General features: G+C 35.1%; 1 protein-coding gene across 3 annotated transcripts in view; it reads right to left on the bottom strand.

The window, feature by feature from the left end:
• LOC121421119 (DENN domain-containing protein 3-like) overlaps positions 1 to 21,775 on the bottom strand; it is a 42,614-nt gene extending 20,839 nt beyond the window's left edge. For all 3 annotated transcript variants that reach the window (XM_041615758.1, XM_041615767.1, XM_041615777.1), the window contains exons 1-9: positions 20,999 to 21,775; positions 20,179 to 20,482; positions 14,580 to 14,704; positions 14,042 to 14,202; positions 10,290 to 10,398; positions 4,482 to 4,679; positions 3,673 to 3,813; positions 2,803 to 2,909; positions 1,452 to 1,610 (exon numbers count right to left, since the gene is read on the bottom strand). In XM_041615758.1, the coding sequence (XP_041471692.1) occupies positions 1,452 to 1,610; positions 2,803 to 2,909; positions 3,673 to 3,813; positions 4,482 to 4,679; positions 10,290 to 10,398; positions 14,042 to 14,202; positions 14,580 to 14,704; positions 20,179 to 20,482; positions 20,999 to 21,559 (1,865 nt within the window). In that variant the 5' untranslated portion in view covers positions 21,560 to 21,775. The remainder of the gene's footprint in view (positions 1 to 1,451; positions 1,611 to 2,802; positions 2,910 to 3,672; positions 3,814 to 4,481; positions 4,680 to 10,289; positions 10,399 to 14,041; positions 14,203 to 14,579; positions 14,705 to 20,178; positions 20,483 to 20,998) is intronic.
• Between the last annotated feature and the right edge of the window lie 2,349 nt (positions 21,776 to 24,124).

The following is a 24,124-nucleotide window of genomic DNA, read 5'->3' as shown; positions in this document are numbered from 1 at the left end:
ACTGTAATTTATTTGATGCATGTATCTTTAAATTTTAAAAAATACTTTGAATAGTCTAAATGTTTGATATGTTTACCACTTTCACTACATGTAGCTTTGCCATGACTTTGTATTATCAAATTTCAAATTTTATGATGAAACATTTCATTGAATTTCAATTTCTCTTTAAGATGAAATTTACATTTAGTTTTGGATTTGAATAATGGTGGAAAATTTGTTGACAAATATCTGTGGAAGGCTGTATATACGATACTCCTAGTAATGGGTTTTATCTAACAGTTTTCATAGTAACAGTCAGACATCTGTGACTTGTAGCCGATCAAAATCAAGGAAAGTTGTCAGATTTGAAAACCTGTCAGACCAAAAAATGTGGATGGAAAGTCACATGGATGACAGAACATGAGCTGGGATGCTGTGAGTGAGAAGTCAATGATTTATCTTGCATTATTCTATCTTGATCAAAGTGTTTCATCAACATTTGTTGTCTTATACATTAGAAAGTCTGAACATTTCCCTTGATTTTGATTAGCTGAAAAGCACAGGAGTCTAACTGTTACTATGGTAACTATACTATGGTAACATCCAAAAAGTCCTTACACGAAACACTCTCCAAGTAGCTGAACGGTTTCATGACATTTTCTCACACAATTATTTCCTGCTATCAATGCAATTAAATCCACACACTAATTGAATGATCAACTTCAACCCCAGATTTAACACTATACCCTACCCTAAACCTAACATAAAACCCTATCGCAACCCTAATCCTAACCCTACATCTTAAATTATATTAAGGCAATTGTCGCAAAAGTAGAAACAACCTGTTACTATGCATAAAAATTGTCTAATTTGCCATCATAAAAAAAAGACATCTCCAAGAATTGAAATAAAATAAGATAAATCGTGCACTTTACACTCATAACACTCCAGCATTTATAAATCTATAAACAGTCTCAAAGGTCATATTCCATCATCCATGTGACTTTCCTAGAAATCTCAGATGTACACAGCTATTAAGAGGTATTTAGTTTCATTCTAAAAGCTCAAGCTATATGTAACTGTATGTTTAGATCATATGACTTTTGACTATTTGTTCTGAAAAATTAGTTTATTGTGTTTGATTTCTTAAAGGCTAAATTTCACTGAGTTTATTCTGCTAGATAGATGCTAACACATTGACATCTAGGCAAAGGAAAGACAACTCCTTAACATGACATAACATTTTGTTACTTGGTTTCCTCTGTGACTCGCCACACTAAAACCAACAATAAATATGAGCAAAGATTATCTGCACATAGCCTAAAGAGCAATATGATCTTCAAAAAGTGAAAATTAGAAAATCAGCTTATTTGAAAGAGTAAAGTTACACAAAACACAAGATAAAATATTTTTTTTTTACTCTATTTTCCAGATTGCAGTGGCAGGACAGCGTTTGATTTTTTTTTCAATACCTGAATATATGGACAAACATCTCTAGAAAGCAATCAAGTATTTCCTGCTGGAACTGTCTGTCCATCTTCTGTCTTCTTGCATTCTCCATCTCCAAAGTAGCAGGGACAGTGCGACCCAGAGTGGCAAGCTCATAGTACTTCACTCGAGCATGGTAAAACCTTTGTGAGAGAAATATCATGAGATAGTTAGACTAGCAGGGACAGTACGACCCAGTGTGGCAAGCTCATAGTACTTCACTCGTGCATGGTAAAAGTTAAACCTTCAGAGAAAGAGTGAGTATAATGAGAGAATGTGAAATGGAGTGGCAGGGAGAAAAAGAAGTTTAATTAAGCAAAAAGTAACAAGGCAAACGCCAAGCGTTGTCTCGCCTGCATATTGCAGTCATGAAGAGACTGCATGTCAAAACTATAGGTCATGTCATTAGTGGAACAAACAGATAAGGTCATGCCATTAGTGGAACAAACAGATGCAAAAAGCATCCGAACATACAGTAACAGTCAGATATCTTTAATACCTGTTTCGAAGCTATAGAAAGTTATTGTGTGTACAACACAGCACAGTGCCAGTCATGGAAAGTTCATTGACCTTTGACCTTAATCAAATTCAACTCACATTCGAACTTGACCTGCACCTTCAAAAGATGGACCTCTTGTATGAATTTGGCAATCCTACCTCAAAGATATAGAAAGTTATTGTGTGTACAGCACAGCACAGTGCCAGTCATGGAAAGTTCATTGACCTTTGACCTTATTCAAATTCGACTCATATTCGAACTTGACCTGTGCCTTCAGGAGATGGACCTCTGGTATGAATTTGGTGATCCCACCTCGAAGCTATAGAAAGTTATTGGGTGTACAACACAATTGTTGATGACGACGACACCGACGACGCCGGAAATAGTGATACCTGTCTCGCTCAACTACGCAGGCGAGACAAAAATCAAGATGACGATTTCAAGGAAAAAGGCTTTGAGCTTCCAACTGGTTGCAAATCAACTACTCTTCCATTTCAGAAAACCCAATTATTGTGGTAATCCCACTATTATGCAAGGAAACTGTTTCACATTAGGCTACTTGCAAGTTACACATGACATTACATAAATGACCTAGCTTACAGGAACATGCTCAAATTTTTGCATAAAGTTGTGCGTAACTTTTCAAACAATCACAACTTCCCCAGTCAGACAGAAAAGAGGTGATGGTAAATTTGCATTTTGGAGTAAGAGAACAATCCTGTAGCATCTTTGACTGTCAAACATGCTGAATCGGACATGACCATAAACACATATATTTTCAGGATCAATTCTTGAGCAACCTTTCCAACTAGATGACTAGAGATACTATAACTTACTGCTTTTTGAAGCCTTCTGTGGGTCCTTTAGGAAGACTAGGAACAGACAATGTAGGGCATTCATGGAGAGTTCCTTTCTCTATGTCAGCTATGACAAGTCCTTCAATCTAATAGCAAGAGAAGGAGTAAGAAAGAGAGAGAAAAAAAAGAAAAGATGATAGAAGCTTATTAAAGCAAGTATACAGTGCAACAACTGTTTGCCAAGATAGCACATAGAGCAATATATTTAATTTCATGCATGCAATTTGATAGCATGCATTGTGACTCTGAAGAATAAACATAATCTTGTGAGATTCACCACATGATTTTGTTTAACACCAACCTGTATAGCAAAATTTAGGTGTAAATGGAATAAGAATTTAGTTCTATTCCACTTATGTGTGAGCAAGTGGCAGATCGAGGAAAAAAGGGGTGACAATAGCAAATCTGGAAATAGATGGGGCACAGATGACAATTTTCTTAAAATAAATTATAGTAACATATAAAGTGGGCTTTTCTTAAAAAACTGAAGTTATTACGTTTACAAGGAAAAGTTAACGGACCAACAGATGGACAGACAGATGGAAGGGCACCAAGCACGATACCAGAATGCGTCCCGTCTAGACGAGCGTATAAAAATGAAATGACAGACAGAATAATGTTTGAAAATCAGTCAGCTGTATCCTAGATCAATCCCCCAAAAAAAAAAAAATCAAAGAGGGGGTGACAACAGCAAATTTGTAAATAGAAGGAGCACAGATGACAATTTTCTTCAAATTAGCTATAGTAACATATAAAGTGGGCTTTTCTTAAAAAATATTGAGGGAAGGTGCACGAACTGCACACCCATCTGGATCTGCCACTATGTGAGTAAATGTCTGTCTATCATACCTGTTGTATCCTGCTTCGATGTATGGTATTACAGCCCATGATGAAGCATCCTGGGGCCTCCAGGAGATCAAGAAGCTGTGTACTGACCACTGGAACATAGACAAATGGCCATTTGAAGGGCAGAATGTAGGAGAAGAAACACTACAGAAAAAACAAATTGAGAGAAATAAAATGCTTTTATTTGAGATGACCATCAGGAGATCAAGAAGCTGTGTAATAACTACAGGAAGATAGAATGGCCACTTGAAAGAAAGGATGTAGAGGAAGAAAGACATATACAAGGTTACATTTTGAAAGCACAGTAATATTTTCATAACAAAAAAGGGGGGCTTGAAGCCCGCAAAGAAATTGTTCAGGGAATATTTTGCACACAGAGAAACACTCGTTTAGGGGGCGTTTGGAAATAATTTGGTCACGCATGTGTACAGCAATAAGTTACATTTTTTAATGGTTCATGATGACCAATCTCTTGTCTTTATGGAGCAAGTGTAAAATAATTAGTGTGTGGATATACTGAAGGTACAATAAAAACCATTTTCATTTTTATCTATATAAAATTACATTTCATTGATTTTTTACTGCACAATATGTGGGGAAGCTGCTTGCATATGATGTCACAAATCTTAAACTTTTGAATAACTTTCTTAATCTTTGATAGATTTTCCTCAAACCTTTAAAAAAAAATCTGCTAATTTTATCCATGGTCAGGGTAAACTTCCCATTTTTAGAGAAACTAAAATTGCTAGTAGGTCCACGGTCAGGGTAAACTTTCCATTTTTAGAGAAACTAAAAGCAAACAATACACAAACCTCCATGATTGGGACCAAGAGAGAGTAATCGTGAGAGAGGAAGATGATCCTCTGTTGAGTCAGGATGGCTGAGATGATCTTGAGGATATCATCCAGGGTGAAGATGAGGAATGGGAGATGGAGAGAGATGTTGACTACCGGCTTCTCAGGGTCATCTGGGGGAGGGATGCTGATGGTGAACTCATTCAACATGAAGGACTGGAAAGGAAATTCAAGAAAAATGATAGATAAGTTAGATGTGCAAGGAGATAGAGTGAATGGACCTGTATAAAACCACCACCCAAGAAATGTGGTCTTTTAGGAGAGGTTTTTATAATACATACTTCAACATGAAGGACTGGAAGAACAATTCAGGAAAAGGGTATATAAGTTTAGATGTGCAAGTAGATAGAGTGAACCTGTATAAAACCACCAACCAAGAAATGTGGTCTTTTAGGAGAGGTTTTTATAATACATACTTCAACATGAAGGACTGGAAGAACAATTCAGGAAAAAGGGTACAAAATTCAAATATGATAAAGTAAACCTGTATTAAAAGAAAGACCACCCAAGAAAGGCACTAGATGTGGTCTTTATGGGCAGGTTTTTATGATACATATTTCAACATCTAGCACTTGAAAGGCATTTCAAGAAAAATTACAAGATAAATATGAAAGCTGATATAAAAAACTAAACCAAGATTTATAAATGATTTATCACAACTAAATCACAAATACAATAGAAAAATGACCTACCATTGTAAAGCATAGAATCACCTCTTTCATCTGAAATTACTTGAATTATTCCTTATTCACGCATGAGTGAGCAAAAACAGTTTAAAGAAAGGATATAAAAAAACTAATTTGAACTCATCTGAATTTCATAAAGAAAATCACATGCCTAAAAACTTTGATATCTGCTCTTTTATTTGATACCTTAATCACAGAAAATGGTCAAGAAGTAAAAAAGTTCTGTTCCCTTGAAACAATGTCGAGTGAGTCTGGATGCTAGCCTGTAAAACCTCTTCATTTTATAAAATTATTAAAATTCAAGTCTTATTTCAAACAACCAGAACTTTGTTATTTCTTGACCATTTTCTGCAATTGAGGTATCAAATTAAAAAGCAGATATTGAACTTTTAAAAATGTGATTTCTTTTTGAAACCCAGATACAGCCCGCTAAGTGACTTTTTGGTATCCCCTCTTCATATTGGTTTTGCTCACTCATGCGTGAATAAGAAATAATCTAAGCAATTTCAGATGAAAGAGGAGATCGTAAGCTTTAAAATGGTAGGTCATTTGTCTATTGTATTAATGATTAAGTTATGATAAATCATCACTAAATTTTGGTTTCGTATTTTGTGGGATGCACTGTATAATGATCACCTGAGAGAGACAAGAAATTTTGCCTTTATGAACGGGCTTCTTTAAAGGTCAAGTCCACCCCAGAAAAATGTTGATTTGAATCAATAGAGAAAAATCAGACAAGCACAATGCTGAAAATTTCATCAAAATCAGATGTAAAATAAGAAAGTTATGACATTTCAAAGTTTCGCTTATTTTCAACAAAATAGTTATATGAACGAGCCAGTTACATCCAAATGAGAGAGTCGATGATGTCACTCACTCACTATTTCTTTTGTTTTTTATTGTTTGAATTATACAATATTTCAATTTTTACGAATTTGACGATTAGGACCTCCTTGCCTGAAGCACAAAATGTTAAAATAATGGAATTCCATGTGTTCAGGGAGGAATGAAACTTCATTTCACATGACAATGACGAGAAAATCAAAATATTTCATATTTCATATAATAAATTACAAAAGAAATAGTGAGTGAGTGATGTCATCAACTCTCTCATTTGGATGTAACTGGCTTGTTCATATAAATATTTTGTTGAAACTTTAAAATGCCATAACTTTCTTATTTTACATCCGATTTTGATGAAATTTTCAGTGTTATGCTTGTTGAATTTTTCTCTTTTTATTCAAATCAAGTTTTTGTTGGAGTGGACTTGTCCTTTAATACAAGTTTCAACATGAAGGACTGGAAAGGCAATTAAAAAATAAGTAAAATTTGAAACCTGTAAAGACCACCAAAAAGGAGGTGTGGTCTTCATGGACAGGTTTTTATAATGCACGTTTTAACATGTTAAGGTTTATATCTACAGTGTACGATCAGGTGAACTACGTCCTCAGTCGGAATAGTATGTTTTATAGTTTCAATTGGAAACACAACAGCGATTTAAAAAAAGGAGATGAAAGTTAAAAGCTGATAGAGTCTATAACCATGAATCTCAATGTACAATACTGTGTACATAATCAGCATAGGAAATACATTCATAACCACTGGCAATTTCACCATCGCACAGACAATAAAATACTCAAATCGAATCTTGGACTCAATCTCACTTTGAAATTAACAGTACAAAAATATGGGCCCTCTCTTATACAATCTTTTATCAATTCTATATTTAAATTATGGTAGGCCTAATAATAAGCTCGAGAAATAATGTCACTTTAATTTGGAATCACTGATTACGGTAATGCTTCAAATGAAACAGGGCATTTATTTAAAGCCATAGAGTAGGCTATATACTAATCCCTTTAGTTCACATATTAAAAGCTCAACTGATTACAGATCTTGTGGTTTATAATCACACCTACATAAACATGCATAAAATCTGACAAAACTAAACAAATTGGTAAGATCACATATAAATTCCTACATGAATATACATGGAGAATTTTAATTGATCAAATACATAAATGAACTAGAACCATATTCATGAATTCTGTATTTAAGATATTAATACAGATGGACTTCACATCTATGTATTAATGAATGTTTCCAGTTGGGATACTAACATTAACGAGCTATAATATTCTTTCAAATAATACCATAAAATTGGCCTAAATTATCTGGTTTACATGCATATTCATATGGTGCATAAGACAAACTTTGTACTTCTATATGGGCTCATAGATTTAATTCTACCCCAGTCATCGGATTCGATCAGTCATTCCCGAACATGGATACACATCTTCCACTCTCTGGGGAATATTGCAGCCAGTCACAATCGAGACACATCGGGTACCCATTTAGCACCTGGGTGGAGAGAGGCAAAGTGTGGACTAGGCCGTAGTGGGATTTGAGTCAGAACCTTTACACTACTGCCCTCCCACCTCTGCATATAAAAAGTCTCCTCCTCCTTTTTTTCTCAATACAGTACTGTATATGCTACCGAGACTGCATCGCAATTTGCACTTAAAAAAAAGAGTTATATCATTTATTATACATGTGGATATCAATAAAATAATTCTTATAAACTGTATAAATGAGAAAAGTTAATTTTTTTTCGTTATATTTGAAAAGAAAATCTTGGAGACTGTATGCAAAGTCTTACTCCTGAGAACATTTCTACACACTGAAATCAATAGATCATGCATACATGAAAAAGCCTGTTGTTCAAGTCCAAAGTGTACTCTCTGATTTACCAGACCTTGATAAAAGCATCTGTTCACAGCCAAGCATGATAAAAACCTCATTAATGATCTACATGTACATAGGATAGTATTCATGATAAAACAATATTTCTGGACTGTACAATATTAAGCCTTACATACGCAGATATAAACCAAGCCACATACAAGGTACCGTATACTATAGCCTATACCAAGGAGCTTCAAACAGATAGAATGAACATACAATGCACTTATCATTAAATATTGAATAAGAATCTGCAGAACTATATTTACATACAGGTTCCAATGTTTAGAGAGAGTAGTCACAGTAGAAATGCCAAAATCAATGAAATATCAATTGCCTTTTAAATCCACTACCATTTTGAAATCCCCTACTAAAGGAAATAGGCTGTCCTTTTAATATTATGATTTCTTCCTCAGGAATTAATTGCTAGAATTCAAAGGAAAGCTACATGTAGAGTATACCTTTAATTACTTAGAACTAAATGTAAAATTATTTCCACTGAAGCTGTGGTTCAGGTTCAGGTTGTTGTTTTTTTTTTTTTTGGGGGGGAAGGGGGTTCCTGTAGTTTACTTTACTCATCTGTTTAATATCATTTTCATTGTATGTTTGTATAACATACAATGAAAATGATATCAAACAGATGTAAATTCTTTGTAAATTGTCTTTTTTGAGGGATAGCCTTTACCAAATCAGTTTTACACATGAAACCTAGGCTACCCTGCTTCAAAAGAACTTACATGTAGGCCTACATTTAAATTTATACATACATTGTAAATATATATCAGGGACAGATCTCATCCTGAGGGGGGAACAAGGGGCCTTGCCCCCACCAGTGTGGCTCGTCAGGGATCAGTTGTGACTCGTCAGGGAGGGGGGGAAGTCGCCCCCTCTGCCGCCAGATATGCTAATGGCCCCCACCCAAACTGACCTATTCAAGGAAGGGGAAATTGGTTTTATGATGGTGAACTTTGACCTTGGTAAAAAAAATTTGCACCTGTCCCCCTCCTACTTGTCATCCTAGATAAAGATTTTATTGTGACCATACATGTAATATACATTTTCCTGTATTTTTTTCTGCCTATTATTATAAAAGCTACTGTCAAAACATGACTTTGCAACTGAGAAAAAAAACTCCAATGATAAGGAAAAATAATCATCATACATTTTGAAAATAACAAAAGCAATACAAATCCTTCATATCAGGAAATAGAAGAGAAAGAAAATACAATTGGATTGTTATTTTGAATATTTGGTAACTCGTGAAGCCCATGGAATTTGGCATGGTTCCATCTTAACAAGATTGTCATTTTAATTTATACAATTACACAGGCTCTTAATTCATTAATAAGCAAAGAGAAGTGTTTGTTTTGAGAGACTGAAATGTGTTTTAGGAGTGTATTCTTGATGTACTGTAAGAAAAATCAATCATGTACTCAAGTTATTAAAACAAGAAGTCCGTGGAAAGTGAAACTGTAAATGTACATGTAATGTACATGTAATGCTGTCATTTTGTCATGTGTTATACGATAAAGGTGCTGCATCTTATTACTGCAGAAAGGGTTCAGAGTACTTGTCATTAATCACTTTTCTCTTTGTGCGTTACAGCATTTTATAGAGCATTATCCGGGTAGTACATGTACACTGATTAAAAATCTCCACACCCCAAATTTAACATGAATAAGTTCATGGTGGCCCAAGGTATAGTCAAATGAATACCTAATAGGCCCTATTGAAATATGTGTGAATTGGCCTGGTTGATAATATCTGTTCAAAAACAAAGACCAGTTTACACTGACTTCACACAGGTAAGAAGTATTCATATGGCCACATCTTTTCTGATTCTCACCAAACTTCAGTTGTGGCTATTTTTCATCATGCTATGCCAAGATATGGTAAAAAAATAATATAACCTGCAAGAGGAGAATGACTTAAAATTAAATATCTCTCACAAAAATTTCAAGCTAGTGGCTAGCTATTAAATATCAAGCAGTGAGCAAGTAACTAGTGACTAGCTAGTGACTCCACAGCTTTCAAATAAGCTACTACTAGGCATGCACAAAAAAATCATTGTGATCTTATAGCAAGCATGTAGTGTTTACTAGTTTTTAATCGCGTTAAAGTTAGCCACCAGCTACACATGTACATAGCTTGCAGCATGTTTGAATATCTGCAGGTGAAAGTTAATTTACTTTCTTTAATCAATTGAGAATCTTACATTATAAATTCATGAGAATTAATTAAAACCTGCACGAGGGAGATAAATTAAACATTATTCATTTATTTGATTATTTCTCCTACAATGTTCAGTAATAGTATATTAAACTTGAATATCACTCACAATATACAGGTTTCCAGCTGGTGGAGTGGGTATGATAAGCAGCTGCAAGGTGAACTCTTTGAGTAATTCATTCATCTTCTGAGGCTTGGCATACAGGTCTGGAACAAGACTGCAACAACGAGAGTAAATTGCCACTTAGTCTACATCCGCTTTGTCTACTTTCCATTTGGTCTAATCCCAAATGGTCTAATTCTATTTTGTTTACCAAATATTTGGTCTAATGGCCATTTGGTAAATTCCCACCTGGTCTACATCCGCTGCATCTTCTTTCTGTTTGGTTTCATCCAACATGACCTAATTATATGTCTAATAACTATTTGGTCTAATGGCCATTTGGTAAATTCCCACCTGGTCTACATCCACTTTGTCTTCATTCCTCTGGTCTCATCCTACATGGTCTAATTCTATGTCTAATAACTATTTGGTCTAATGGCCATTTGGTAAATTCCCACCTGGTCTACAACCACTTTGTCTTCATTCCTCTGGTCTCATCCTACATGGTCTAATTCTATGTCTAATAACTATTTGGTCTAATGGCCATTTGGTAAATTCCCACCTGGTCTACATCCACTTTGTCTTCATTCCTCTGGTCTCATCCTACATGGTCTAATTCTATTTTGTCTACCAACTATTTGGTCTAATGGCCATTTGGTAAATTCCCACCTGGTCTACATCCGCTGCATCTTCTTTCTATTTGGTCTCATCCTACATGGTCTAATTCTATTTTGTCTACCAACTATTTGGTCTAATGGCCATTTGGTAAATTCCCACCTGGTCTACATCCACTGCATCTTCTTTCCATTTGGTTTCATCCAACATGGCCTAATTCTATGTCTAATAACTATTTGGTCTAATGGCCATTTGGTAAATTCCCACCTGGTCTACATCCGCTGCATCTTCTTTCTGTTTGGTTTCATCCAACATGGCCTAATTCTATGTCTAATAACTATTTGGTCTAATGGCCATTTGGTAAATTCCCACCTGGTCTACAACCACTTTGTCTTCATTCCTCTGGTCTCATCCTACATGGTCTAATTCTATGTCTAATAACTATTTGGTCTAATGGCCATTTGGTAAATTCCCACCTGGTCTACATCCACTGCATCTTCTTTCCATTTGGTTTCATCCCACATGGCCTAATTCTATGTCTTAACTATTTGGTCTAATGGCCATTTGGTAAATTCCCAACTGGTCTGCATCCGCTGCATCTTTCCATTTGGTCTCATCCAACATGGCCTAATTCTATGTCTAATAACTATTTGGTCTAATGGCCATTTGGTAAATTCCCACCTGGTCTACATCCACTGCATCTTCTTTCCATTTGGTTTCATCCCACATGGCCTAATTCTAGTTTGTCTACTATTTGGTCTAATGGCCATTTGGTAAATTCCCACCTGGTCTACATCCGCTGCATCTTCTTTCTATTTGGTCTCATCCTACATGGTCTAATTCTATTTTGTCTACCAACTATTTGGTCTAATGGCCATTTGGTAAATTCCCACCTGGTCTACATCCGCTGCATCTTCTTTCTGTTTGGTCTCATCCTACATGGCCTAATTCTATGTCTACCAACTATTTGGTCTAATGGCCATTTGGTAAATTCCCACCTGGTCTACGTCCACTTCATCTACTTATCATTTGGTTTCATCCCACATGGCCTAATTCTAGTTTGTCTACTGTTTGGTCTAATGGCTGTTTGGTAAATTCTCACCACCTAAGGTCTCCACTTCATCTACTTTCCATTTGGTCTCATCTCACATGGTTTTATTCTAGTTTGTCTACTCAAGTAACTACACACTGTCTAATTACCATTTAGCCAATTCATCATTTTTTTCTTATTTCTAGAACTATACTATTTTGGCTACAGGCCTACCCATTTATTCTATAAATATCCACTTGATCTATTAGATGAACTGCTTACAAATTGAATTCTTATTTGACAAGGTGAAAAATAATCAGTAAACAAAGTAGAAATTAGACCATCTAAGCATTAGAATAAAATGAGAGTTAGACAATACCCAATTGCTCAATGAATATTCACTTGGTCTATTAGACGAACTGTTGAATTAAATTCATATTTGACAAAGTGCAAAATAGAAATAAAAAATAGAAATTAGAATATCTGAGCATAACAGTCACTAAACTGAGAGTTAGACTATTAAAAGGGCTATTAGACCAAGTATACTGTAGGTCTAATGGCGATCAGAACATATTGATAATTGAATTGAATATGATTTAAAATACCTTCATTCAAATCTTAATTGTACACTAAAGCTTGCTGAGGAAGTACATGTATTCACATAACATCAGGAAAGCATAAATTCTCTAATATGATAAAATATCCTTCATTATTATAGTATTGTAACTGTTAAATCTAACTGAAATCAGTTGATATAATCAAAAGAATCACTATAAACTTTGACCATTCCTGAAAAGGATGAAATTGTCTTTGACCTTTAATACATACATGTAGTATAAAACACAATTTTTCTCAGGAATCCAAAATAAACATTTTGTGATATAATGATCTTAATGTAAACGGGAAGAAGAGATTGTGTGAAATTCAAGATGATAAGCAAATGTAAATATAAGGTCAAAGGTCTAAATAGAACTGGTATGCATCATAGATATTCAACTTGTGTTTATAAATAATTACAAATGAGTTAAAGTACAACCCACCGAATATTTTACCTAAGAATTAAATAAATTGTGTTTCATGATTCAGGTGAAAACTGGTTCAGTAGTGAATGAAATTAATTAATCTGTAAAATGGAAGAAAAATTGAAATATGAAATAAAAAACGGGAGCTGAGTCTGTCACTCTGTCGCTTCCTATAAAGCAATAATCCCATATGCGCTTTTTCTACATTGGGGATTTCAGTGTACTTGGATATCAAATGAATTTCATTATGTTTTCCTTGCTTAAAGTTAATCATGTTAGAATTTCTCTATTTGATATGTGCCCTGTCATAGAAAAGATACAATTAATTGTTAAATTAAGCAAATGGCAAAGAGTGCAGAAATAATTACACTGTACAGTACATCAGGAATATTTAGCGTACCCTGTATTTCTTGATATCACATCACTGGATCTACATATGATATTGTGACAAACCAAATTGATTCTAAAAGGTTTTAAGATCAAGTCCACCCTAAAATAAATTTGAATTGAATAAAGGAAAATTTGAAAAAAGCATGACATCGAAAATTTGGTCATGATCAGATGTAAAACAAAATGTGATATGATATGCACATCCTTAGGGACATGCAAATGAAGGAGTCTTTGTGTATAATGTCACATAATCACTTTATTCTTCATAATTTAATATATGAAATAACAACATATTTCAATTTTTCCTCTGGTTTTTATAAAAAAAAAAACTTGATTTGATATCTCTTGAAACATGTGTAAAGTCATCATTATTCATTTTATGTGAATCAGAGAAAACCTCACCTCAAACTATACAAATCAAATATTTGATATTACCTATAAAGATAAAATACAAAGCAAATAATCATGTGTGATGCCATAGGCTCCCTACTTGGTATACAGGCCAGGAAGTGCAAAGTTTTATGAAAACAAGTGGACCTTACAATCGTATCTTTCTGATATAACATCCAATTACCATGAGATTTTAGTGTTATGCCTGTTTGATTTCTATTTCAATCATATTTAATCAATATTTAACTGGGGTTGATTTAATCTTTCAATACTACATGTACTTGGATTTGGCCAAGTTAAGATGACCTTACCTCGACAAACATTCCCTCATGACTGTAAAATAAGGATTCGGTGAGATGAGAACAATGCATGCTGGGACGTAACACATGACCTGCTCATGGCCTTCTTTCTGATTGTTCTGCACGGTGGTTGACGTCTTCGGTTCCAAACTGTAAAAATCTTCATCAGGATACTGAAAAGAAATAAGGATTTCTAATCAGAACATTCTTCAAATTGCCTTCCAAAAACATATTTCTCAGTTGATTATTGGTACTTACGAATAACATCATTTCAGAAAAAAAATCATTGTACATGTAGTTGCAGTTTCTGTCCATATTTTTTAAACAAATATTACAAATGATTACCAAAATAATGAAAAATATCATAGCTGGAATTTTTTAGCACTTTTTCCAGAGGATACAAAGCATAATTACTATTACCCTAACTGTAATGTACATGTAGCCCAAGCTGTTGCATCTTCGGCAGCATTTTCCTTTTTTTTTTGATATCCTGAGACAGAAAATCACTGCCCGTAGATTGCAGATTGTTTTGTTTTCATATGGAACTTACCTTGTGCACAATAAATTGTCTATAGAAAGTGAGACATGTTGCATATGATCTGGTTCCACTGAGACTGGTCAGAACTAGATAATGGAATGATTCCTCTCGTTGACCTTTGCTGACACTTGCATCACCTAAACCAATGAAACATACAAACATCAGGTAGAAATTAATCTGTTAAAGAGGCAATCAACGAACGACCTCATTAAACCAATACTTCTTCAGAAACTAAAGGAACATAAATAGAAGAGAGAAAGTTATCTTCTGTAAGTAAAATTGCAATCAACCACCTCATTAAACCAACACTTATCGAACATCCTATTTCAGAAACTAAAGAAACATAAATAAAAGAGAGAAAGTTATCTTCTGTAAGTAAAATTGCAATCAACCACCTCATTAAACCAACACTTATCGAACATCCTATTTCAGAAACTAAAGAAACATAAATAGAAGAGAGAAAGTTATCTTCTGTAAGTAAAATTGCAATCAACCACCTCATTAAACCAACACTTATCGAACATCCTATTTCAGAAACTAAAGAAACATAAATAAAAGAGAGAAAGTTATCTTCTGGAAGCAAAAATGCAATCAACAATCTCATCAAACCAACATTTTTCAGTTCTGAAGAAAGATATAAAAATATTAGACAAGAAGTTATCTTCTGTATTAGTAAAAATGCAATCAGCAAACCTCATCAAACCAACACTTAATATCAAACATCCTTCTTCAGAAACTAAAGAAACATACATTAAATAATAGAGAGAAAGTTATCTTCTGGAAGCAAAAATGCAATCAACAACCTCATGATCATCAATCCAACATATATCATAAATCCATTTCTTAAACCAAGAAACATATGAATAATGCACTGAGAGTTATCTGGTATTGTAAAAATGAAATCAACAACATCATTAGACCACCAAATAGAAATCACGCATATTGGCATATTCTAGTCTGAAAATGATTGGACTTTAAGAAGTGATTTCATTACTCATGGAATGTTTACCTAAGTTGAGACTAAATACATGTACACATTTACAAACTTGCATGGAAAAGGAACATCATGACCATACAGTAATTATTAAAATTCTCCAGTCGATTTTGAAAAAAAAGATGAATAGCATGATAATTACTTTAAACAAGTGGAGCTAGTCTGGCAGTCTCACCTGCACTTGAAAACTACTATAAAATAATTATTCACAGAAAACACCATTCATATAATGATAAAATACGATTATTGACCCTAAATGACATTTGACCTTGATTATGTGACCTAAGACTTGTCAGTGATACTTAGATGATTATCCATATGTCCACAATGCATTAACTACATATCCATAAACTTTGAAAGTTATGAAAGCAATTCAATAATTACCTCCAAAATGACCTTAATGACCTTTGACCTTGGTCATGTGACCTGAAACTCGCACAAGATGTTCAGTGATTCTTGATTACTCATATGTCCAAGTTTTGTGAACTAGAACATACATTTTTCAGAGTTATGAATGATGGTAATCCAACAAATAGGCCTACCCCCAAAATGGTCAAAGTTCATTGACCTTAAATGACTTTTGACCTTGTTCATGTGACCTGAAAATTGTTCAGTGATACTTGATTACTCATATGTCCAAGTTTTATGAATTATACCCCTTTCATACACCCAATTATGCGGCTAATAGTGCTCAGCATAATTTGGTTGTAAAATTGGAGGACCAGAGTTATCCACATTATTTTGATGCTGCTATTATCCGCATAATAGCAGCATCAGGACAAGATTTTGAGTTTATGAACGCATTTCCAAATAATGCGGATAATTGCCATGGTGCGGTCACAAGGTCACCCTTTTCCAACACAACCGCATCGAAGGGGGCGTGTCCAGTTGTCATGATGATTATCCGCCTTTTTCAGGAAGGGCGCTCGTCAAAATAATGCAGCTTTATTTCGGAGTTTGTGAACGCAATTTTTATTGAATTATCGGCATTACTCTTAGGCGGCTAATTGGAGGATGGGTTTATGAAAAGGATATTAGATCCCTCTAGAGTAAACTTTCAAACTTATGATGGCAATTCAACAAATACCCCCAAATTGGCCAAAGTTTATTGACCCTACGTGACCTTTAACCTTTGTCATGGAACTTGAAACTCAGGCAGGATATTCAGTAATATTTTATAACCCTTATGGCCAAGTTTCATGAACTAGGTCCACATACTTTCTAAGTTATGACGACATTTCAAAAACTTAACCTTCTTCATCACCATCAACCTCATCAGTAGGACTATGTTCTTTAACGCTATTATATAGAAGAAACGATGTTAGAGAGGATCCTGGTGGAAAACAACAGGTTTACTCCATTATACCCCTTTCATAAACCTATCCTCCAATTAGCCGCATAAGAGTAATGCCGATAATTCAATAAAAATTGCGTTCATAAACTTCGAAAATAATCTGCGCTATTTTTACGAGCGCCCGTCCTGAAAGAGGAGGATAATCATCATGGCAACCGCACACACCCCCTCCAATGAGGTTGCATTGGAAAAGGGTGACCTTGTGACCGCTCCATGGCAATTATCCGCATTACTTTCAAAATGCGTTCATAAAGTCAAAATCTGGTCCCGATGCTGCTATTATGCGGACAATTGCAGCATCAAAATAATGCGGATAACTCTGGTCCTCCTCCGATTTTATGACCAAATTATGCTGCTATTAGCTGCATAATTGGGTTTATGAAAGGGGTATCAAGGAAGGTGATGGATGTGTAGGGGAATTAAATCTAATAAAAGGGAATTAGGAAAATTGGAAAAGACAAAAGAAAAAAATCACATAAACATTTGATGTAAAGGGATTGATTATTATGAAATTAACAAGATGATTATCATTAATTAGTTTAATGTCAACATTTTTATTTCAATTATCATTATTGTAATTATGATCATCATTAATTAGCAGTTATTTGTGCCATATTACTGTTTTGTTTTCTTCTTCGACATATCTGTCAGTGCCGGAAAAGTTTAGTGTATATAACACAAAAAATTGAAGCAGAAACACAACTATTTGACTTCCTCCCCATAAAATCCTAAAGAAAGAGAGGTTTTACTTTCCAAACAGCTATTCAAAACAATCTCTTGAACAGGAAGTATTTGATAATTTTCTTTTACAGGAAATATTTGAGAAACTGTCTTTAAAAAAAAACAATTCACCTGGGGAGGAAGAGAGAGGTGAAATGAGTAGCATCCTGAGGGGACAACACCCGGGGACATCACGGCATACATATACAGTAAAGTATTTAATATTCCATATCCACTTCCTATGACAAAATGCATGGTAGGAAATCAGTGAAAGAAATCATCTTTATTTTTTAGGGATTACATGTAGTATTTTTTTTTCTTGTCACATTGGAACGATTGCTGAAATTTGGGGGCTTTTTTCTATTATCTCAAGGGCTTTTTTTTCCCTCATCGAGCAACTATGCTATACTACGATGAAATATCCTATAATTCTACTGAATGCTTTGTGATTTTTTTATTTTCCTTACATGTACATACATGTACTGTTGTGGCAGATCTTGTTGTAACTTAAGAAAAGATGGCTACCCCAAAGCATTCCAAATTTGCAAAACTTAAAGGTGATTTGGGCTTCATGGGGGGCAGCTTGGCTATTTTAAGGGCATAATCACCATTAACCTATTTCCTACACTGGAATATATTTTCGAAACTGACAACCAAAAATGAAAATTGAATGTGACGCAAAGACACAAACACTTGTAAGTTGTAAAGATCTTTTTACATAAAAATAGAGGATGATAATTATTAGCCTAATCATACAGTACTTTACTACATGCATTGCTTTGGATCGAATTCAATTTTTAAAATATCACACCATGCATGTGTAGAGAGATTTGTACTGTCTGTAGCTACAAGATAACCCCATATATGAGTAATTGGAGATGATTAAAATTTGGAGATGATATACACCACTGATCTGAAGATAATCAGGTATTAATGGATAATCCTTTCATCTGTGAAGGTCAACCATACATATGCATGGTTGCCCCACTAATGAAAATCTCATGATTCAATCATGGATGTCTGTACTAGTACCGTAATGAGTTTTTCCTGATACATAGTACATAATGGGCTTCTACTGCTATGCCTTTATTCCTCTTTAGTTACACCCCTCCCCCCCCCCAAAAAAAAAAAAAGAAGAAGAAAATGATTTTAAATGAATAAAAAAATTTATATAAATAATATTATTATTAATATATCAATATATATGTGGAGCATTAAGGCCCAGTGGATTAGTCTTCTGACTTTAAAAGAGAGGGTCGTGGGTTTGAATCCCTGCCATGGTGTAATTTCCTTCAGCAAGAAATTTATCTACACTGTGCTGCACTCAACCCAGGTGAGGTGAATGGGTACCTGGCAGGAAGAAATTCCTTTAAATGCTTTGAGTGCCTAGGCAGCCCAGCTAAAGCCGGGGTAATAATAATACAAGGGCCTGCTGGGAGAACAGTTTTCATAACTGAAGTGGCTTCCCTGGGTAAATATACCTATAATTATTATAATTATTAATATCAAATAAATAAAAAAAATATGAAGACTTGAAAAGTGTGTGGACATCTTGTCTTTTTGTTCTTACCACTTTGACAACCCTTGACACATTACAACATACAAATTACAAACATTGAATCTTAATTTGCAAGAAATACACTATGTGTTTTTTCCTTCAAGTAGTGAACATAAAAATATTGTGATAAAGCAAAAAAGCTAACACACTTCTCAATATGATTTAGGATATCTGGCAACCACCAAGGCTCCCTGAAAAAAAAAATTGAATACCAGTAAAGAAATGAAAAATCTAGGTGATACTATTTGGTACATCATAATGTATTAAGACTTCACAAGCAATTTAGCACATATGACAGAGGAATATTTAGTGAGACAAATAATTTCAACAAAATACAGAGAGCAACCATGGAACAATATGAGATCAAAGATTTAAAGACTATGGCAGCAATGGAAATAGCAAGAATAAGGAAGGAATATTAAACAGAAAATGAGGATTTGCAGTGTTTCAAGAGAGGGGGAATTCGCAGCAGCTAATACTGATAGTAATGAAGAGTTGAAAACATTTTAGATAGGAGACTTGTTGTATTACACTTAAATGAATAATGAACAAGAAAATGCTCTGAAACTAGTTCAAATATGTTTTAATTTGCATTCACAGCTTTTGGGGGAATCATTAGTGAGAACCCTCTTGATTCTTCCATCAGATGGATCAAACAGGGAACTGTGAAAACAGAACAATCAAAGAAACAATGTATTGCAATAAAAATGTGAGAAAACTTGAACAACTCATAAAATAGGAGAATTTGAATGTTGAGATCACTGTTGATGTGGACAAAGAATTTACTAAGTATATATACAAACGATTAAATAATACTAATAATTTTCATACACTTTATGGCAAGCTGCCAAGGACAAGGCTGTGTCTCAAAGTTTTCATCTCTACATACATGTAGATCATCTTAAGATGCTGAATCAAAATATTCATAAAATAATCTTAACAGGAGATAGGTGGAGATGGGCAGACAATAATAGATGATTCTTACCAGGGAAGCACAGTGGAGGAAGTGAATTGATCATCTCCTGATTGTAAGAGAGAGGAAGCGCACGGGGCTTGATGGACAGCCTCCTCGCCATGCGTCTCTGACGTACGTAGGGGAATCCACCAGGGCTGAAGTCCCTTCCAGGGGGCGTGACCACAGGGGTCCGGGGGTACTCGCTGTACCCATCATTGAGGAGAGATTTGTTCTGGGGGAAGACGGCCATCTGACGCGTCAGCACTGCCAGCACGTGTGGTTCAAAGATGCTGGAAAATATTGGCATTCCGTCTCCACCGCCTCGGAAATTGAACTATTAAGAAAAAAAAAGACAAGGACATTTATCAAAATTACACTTTGTACCATACTGTAATATTTTGTTGAAAGATTTCTGTTTCAGTATCAAAAATGCATTAGATTTTCATTTTTCTCAAATCCTTCTTAAAATAAACACCCCCAACAGGTGTTTACAAAAAATGTTGATTATCTCTGGTTTTGAATCATTAAAAGTTTCTTAACAATTTCCCTTTCCAATAAAAACAATATTACTATTTGACCCAATTTACAAAGTATAATTCATATTTAAATGTAGAAATCAACAGCTGTCATGTACAATAAGTCCATCTCATTTTACTGGCTAGTATAAAAAAAGCTAATTTAATGAAGGAGGCAAACTCTTCTTTAATCATGTTAATCAACATTAATATAAACATGTCTGTACTTTTTAGCTTTGCAAAAAAAAAATCACGTTAGATTTAGAATAAAGTTTTGCTTCCTTGATTTTTATCAAAGCTCAAAATTATTTTATGCTTAAGACTTAAGTTAATACCTGAGAAGCAGCCATTGACTTCTTGGCAACTTTCAATCCAGTGTCATCATCCATCCCCACAACAACACACATCTCGATGAGAGCATTTGGAAGTTTGGGAGTAGCCACTGGGTTTGCTGGACTCAGTAGAGAGGCAGGAATCACCGGAGGCTGTAGGCTAGACATGCCGCTGTTTGGGGCTAAACTCACACTGCTTGTCAACTTTGGTCGGGTACCGCTTGAAGTGGGGGACGACGACGTGAAATCCTTTGCACTCTGTCTCCATTTATTCAGCAAACGGAGAGTAGGAACGATGGCCCCAAGTTTATCCCCAGCTTCGTTATTGTGTATGTCGTCTGCGCTGTGACTTTTCTCGTTGTGTTGCTGTGCGAGACTGATGTTGAGATGCAATTTCGGCTTCAATCGTGATGGAACAGCTGACGCGGAGGCCGAGCTGGGCGGAGGCGCTCCTCCGCGCTGCTGTAAAAGCCTCGCAGTCCCCCGACTCTCAGGGGCCTTCTCCTTCTCTCGCTCGCTGCCCCCGCTGCCGTAGTGTGAGCTACAGTCATCATACCCCGACATCCCGTGATCAAGTTTATTGTATTTTTATTGTTAAGCAAACAATAAAAATATGTAATTGCATGAAACAACCGATTGTATGCATTAAAAGGTTCAATAAATCCCGCTTAGGTCATGCTCAATCAACCATTTAAATGAGCAAAGTTCGATCATACAGTCCAAAAACACACTAACCAGCCGACACCAGTCTTGTCATGTGTTGATTTATTTACTGAAGTGTGAAAGAACATTACACCACCGGTATGCTCATGGCATGACTCGAAGCTTCGCTGGATGGACTTCGCACCATAATGATATACGATAGGTGTTAACAAATTTGGTGCACTTTCTTGGCTGGTTGGAAAGGTCTTGTCTTGGGGCCCGGGGTATTGAGGGCAATGGGGAGCAAACCGGAGCAAACATTATTTAGGGCCCCTTCTAAAACTCTTATTTTATATGATAATTAGCCTGGACTAATGCTATAGCCAAACTCCGAACAGTACACCGTTTCTCCCCTACCATACAAAGGATGAGAGATTAAAGTTTCTCTCTCTCTTATCTTAATAATTATATGCTTAAATTACACATTCTTTTACATCCCTTCATCCGACGAACCTTTCTGTTCATGCAGATAACTTACTTGGATGAAAGTTCAGAAAACACTTTTTGGACCTGCCTACTGCATGACTGGGTTCAAAAAAGGAAAGTTCTCCCGTTCTTACGAAAAATTTGTTGTAAATAGCAAAAAATAATTATATTGGGGACACGGGTTTGAGGAAAATCCATCTAAGATTTTGTTTAAGTTAGTTTTTTTATTATCATTTAGACGTCATACGCGAGTAGCTCCCATATATCTTATATATCAAAAAATAAAAAATATTTTTATTGTATGTATCAAGAACGACCGGTGGCCCTTTCTTGTGGTAAATTATGTTGACTGACAATTAAATGTTCAGTTTATTTTTAGAGCGCAATAAAGGTTCACCAGTCGTTCTTAAAGTCGCTCTTAACTTAAAAACAGTTTTATGAAACACTGATACTGCATGCCATTGTAGAGAAGTTCACATCTAATTAAGACAGAAGTTTTTCATACTTAAGGTGACGCATACAGAATGTTACGTATAACTTTATTTGCATCTTCCCTCTACTTTTATTTCATAATATGGCCTAACCGTGTTTTATAGAGCGAATGCAGATTTTGTACTTGCTTGCTTTGCTCACTTGTCCAGAAACTGATACTCACTTGACCCTAGCAGTTGGGCACTAATCCCCCAATGGTAAGGGTCACATTATATTTTGGCTAAAGCCTTTAAATGTTTGTGGTTGGCATTACCAAATTTCAATTAGAATTAGGATTTAATATTGGAAACTGAAGTTTGTTGCTCTCTATGTTTCAGACTCAGATGGAGAAAACATCGCTGCATGTTTCAGAAGTAGAATGGAACAATGAGGATGGCAAGTTTGTCGGAATATTCTTATTACGTTTTGTAGTAACAAATGCATGATGTAAATTTGTTATTTCTGTAGAGTTTATGAGTCAGTGGTACTGAAGGAGGATAAGTTTTTATTGGTATATGATTATTTTTTTTTTAGATTTGCTTATTCAGCCTCCTATCCTTTCCTTTTGTATATAGCTGCAAATAGTTAACCAAAAAAAATTAAAATCGTTCTTGAAGTTGCTCTTAATGAAACGGCCCCCTGCATTTCTACCCTGGTTATGATAGTCTTCCACTTGTTGTGCAATAAAAGTCGCGAGCGCCTTTCACGAGTAACAATTTTTATTTTTCTTGCAAGTTCTGGAAGCAGGAAAATTATCTCAGGTTTTCCAAAACTGAATTGTAAAGAGCAAATTTAATTTCAATTTAACAGACATTGCGGCATATCAGTTTGTATTTCACCATACACATCAATCGTTATAGGCTACCATATACACCGCCAACCAGCATCCCACTTTTCTCCTTTTCCTCCTCATCATCACATCAACTTTATTCCTTCTATTTTTTTCAAGTTTTGAAGTTTTCTTTGTCGTCCATTCTGCTCTTTCAATATGATTGCCTATCAGGACAACTACCCCCTGGACAATTACCAACCGGACAACTGCCCCCGGATAATTACCCCTAAGGACAATTACCATCGGGAACATACCCCCCACCCCCGGCGAAGACACTAACCCCATAAACAAAGCCCAAAGGGAGTGCACAGAGACATGTAGGCCTAGCGTTAAAAATAGGTAAACTCTCCCCCAAAAGATACACCCATCATAAACATTATTCCAAAATTCGTCCCCCCCCAAAAAAAAAAAAAAATAGAATAAATAATAATAAGAAATAAGAAATAAAAAAATAAATAAAAAATAAAAAAAATGTCAAGGAAAAGAAAATTGACAACTACACCTTTCCGATATCTGTCTCCTTTTCTCTCGAATCAAAATTTACAGACAAAAAAAAAATCAAGGGGGGATACACATGATTGATTTTTATAAGATCAATGTTAGAATTGCATATACCTTTCCATTAATTCTGTATGTTCCTTCTGGTGTTTTATAGGTTTCCGGTCATATATACAGCCCGGATATACAGTTGAATTTTC

Source organism: Lytechinus variegatus, chromosome 1 (assembly GCF_018143015.1).
Source record: "Lytechinus variegatus isolate NC3 chromosome 1, Lvar_3.0, whole genome shotgun sequence".
Lineage (NCBI taxonomy): Eukaryota > Metazoa > Echinodermata > Echinoidea > Temnopleuroida > Toxopneustidae > Lytechinus > Lytechinus variegatus.
This window is presented reverse-complemented; position numbering and strand designations above follow the sequence as displayed.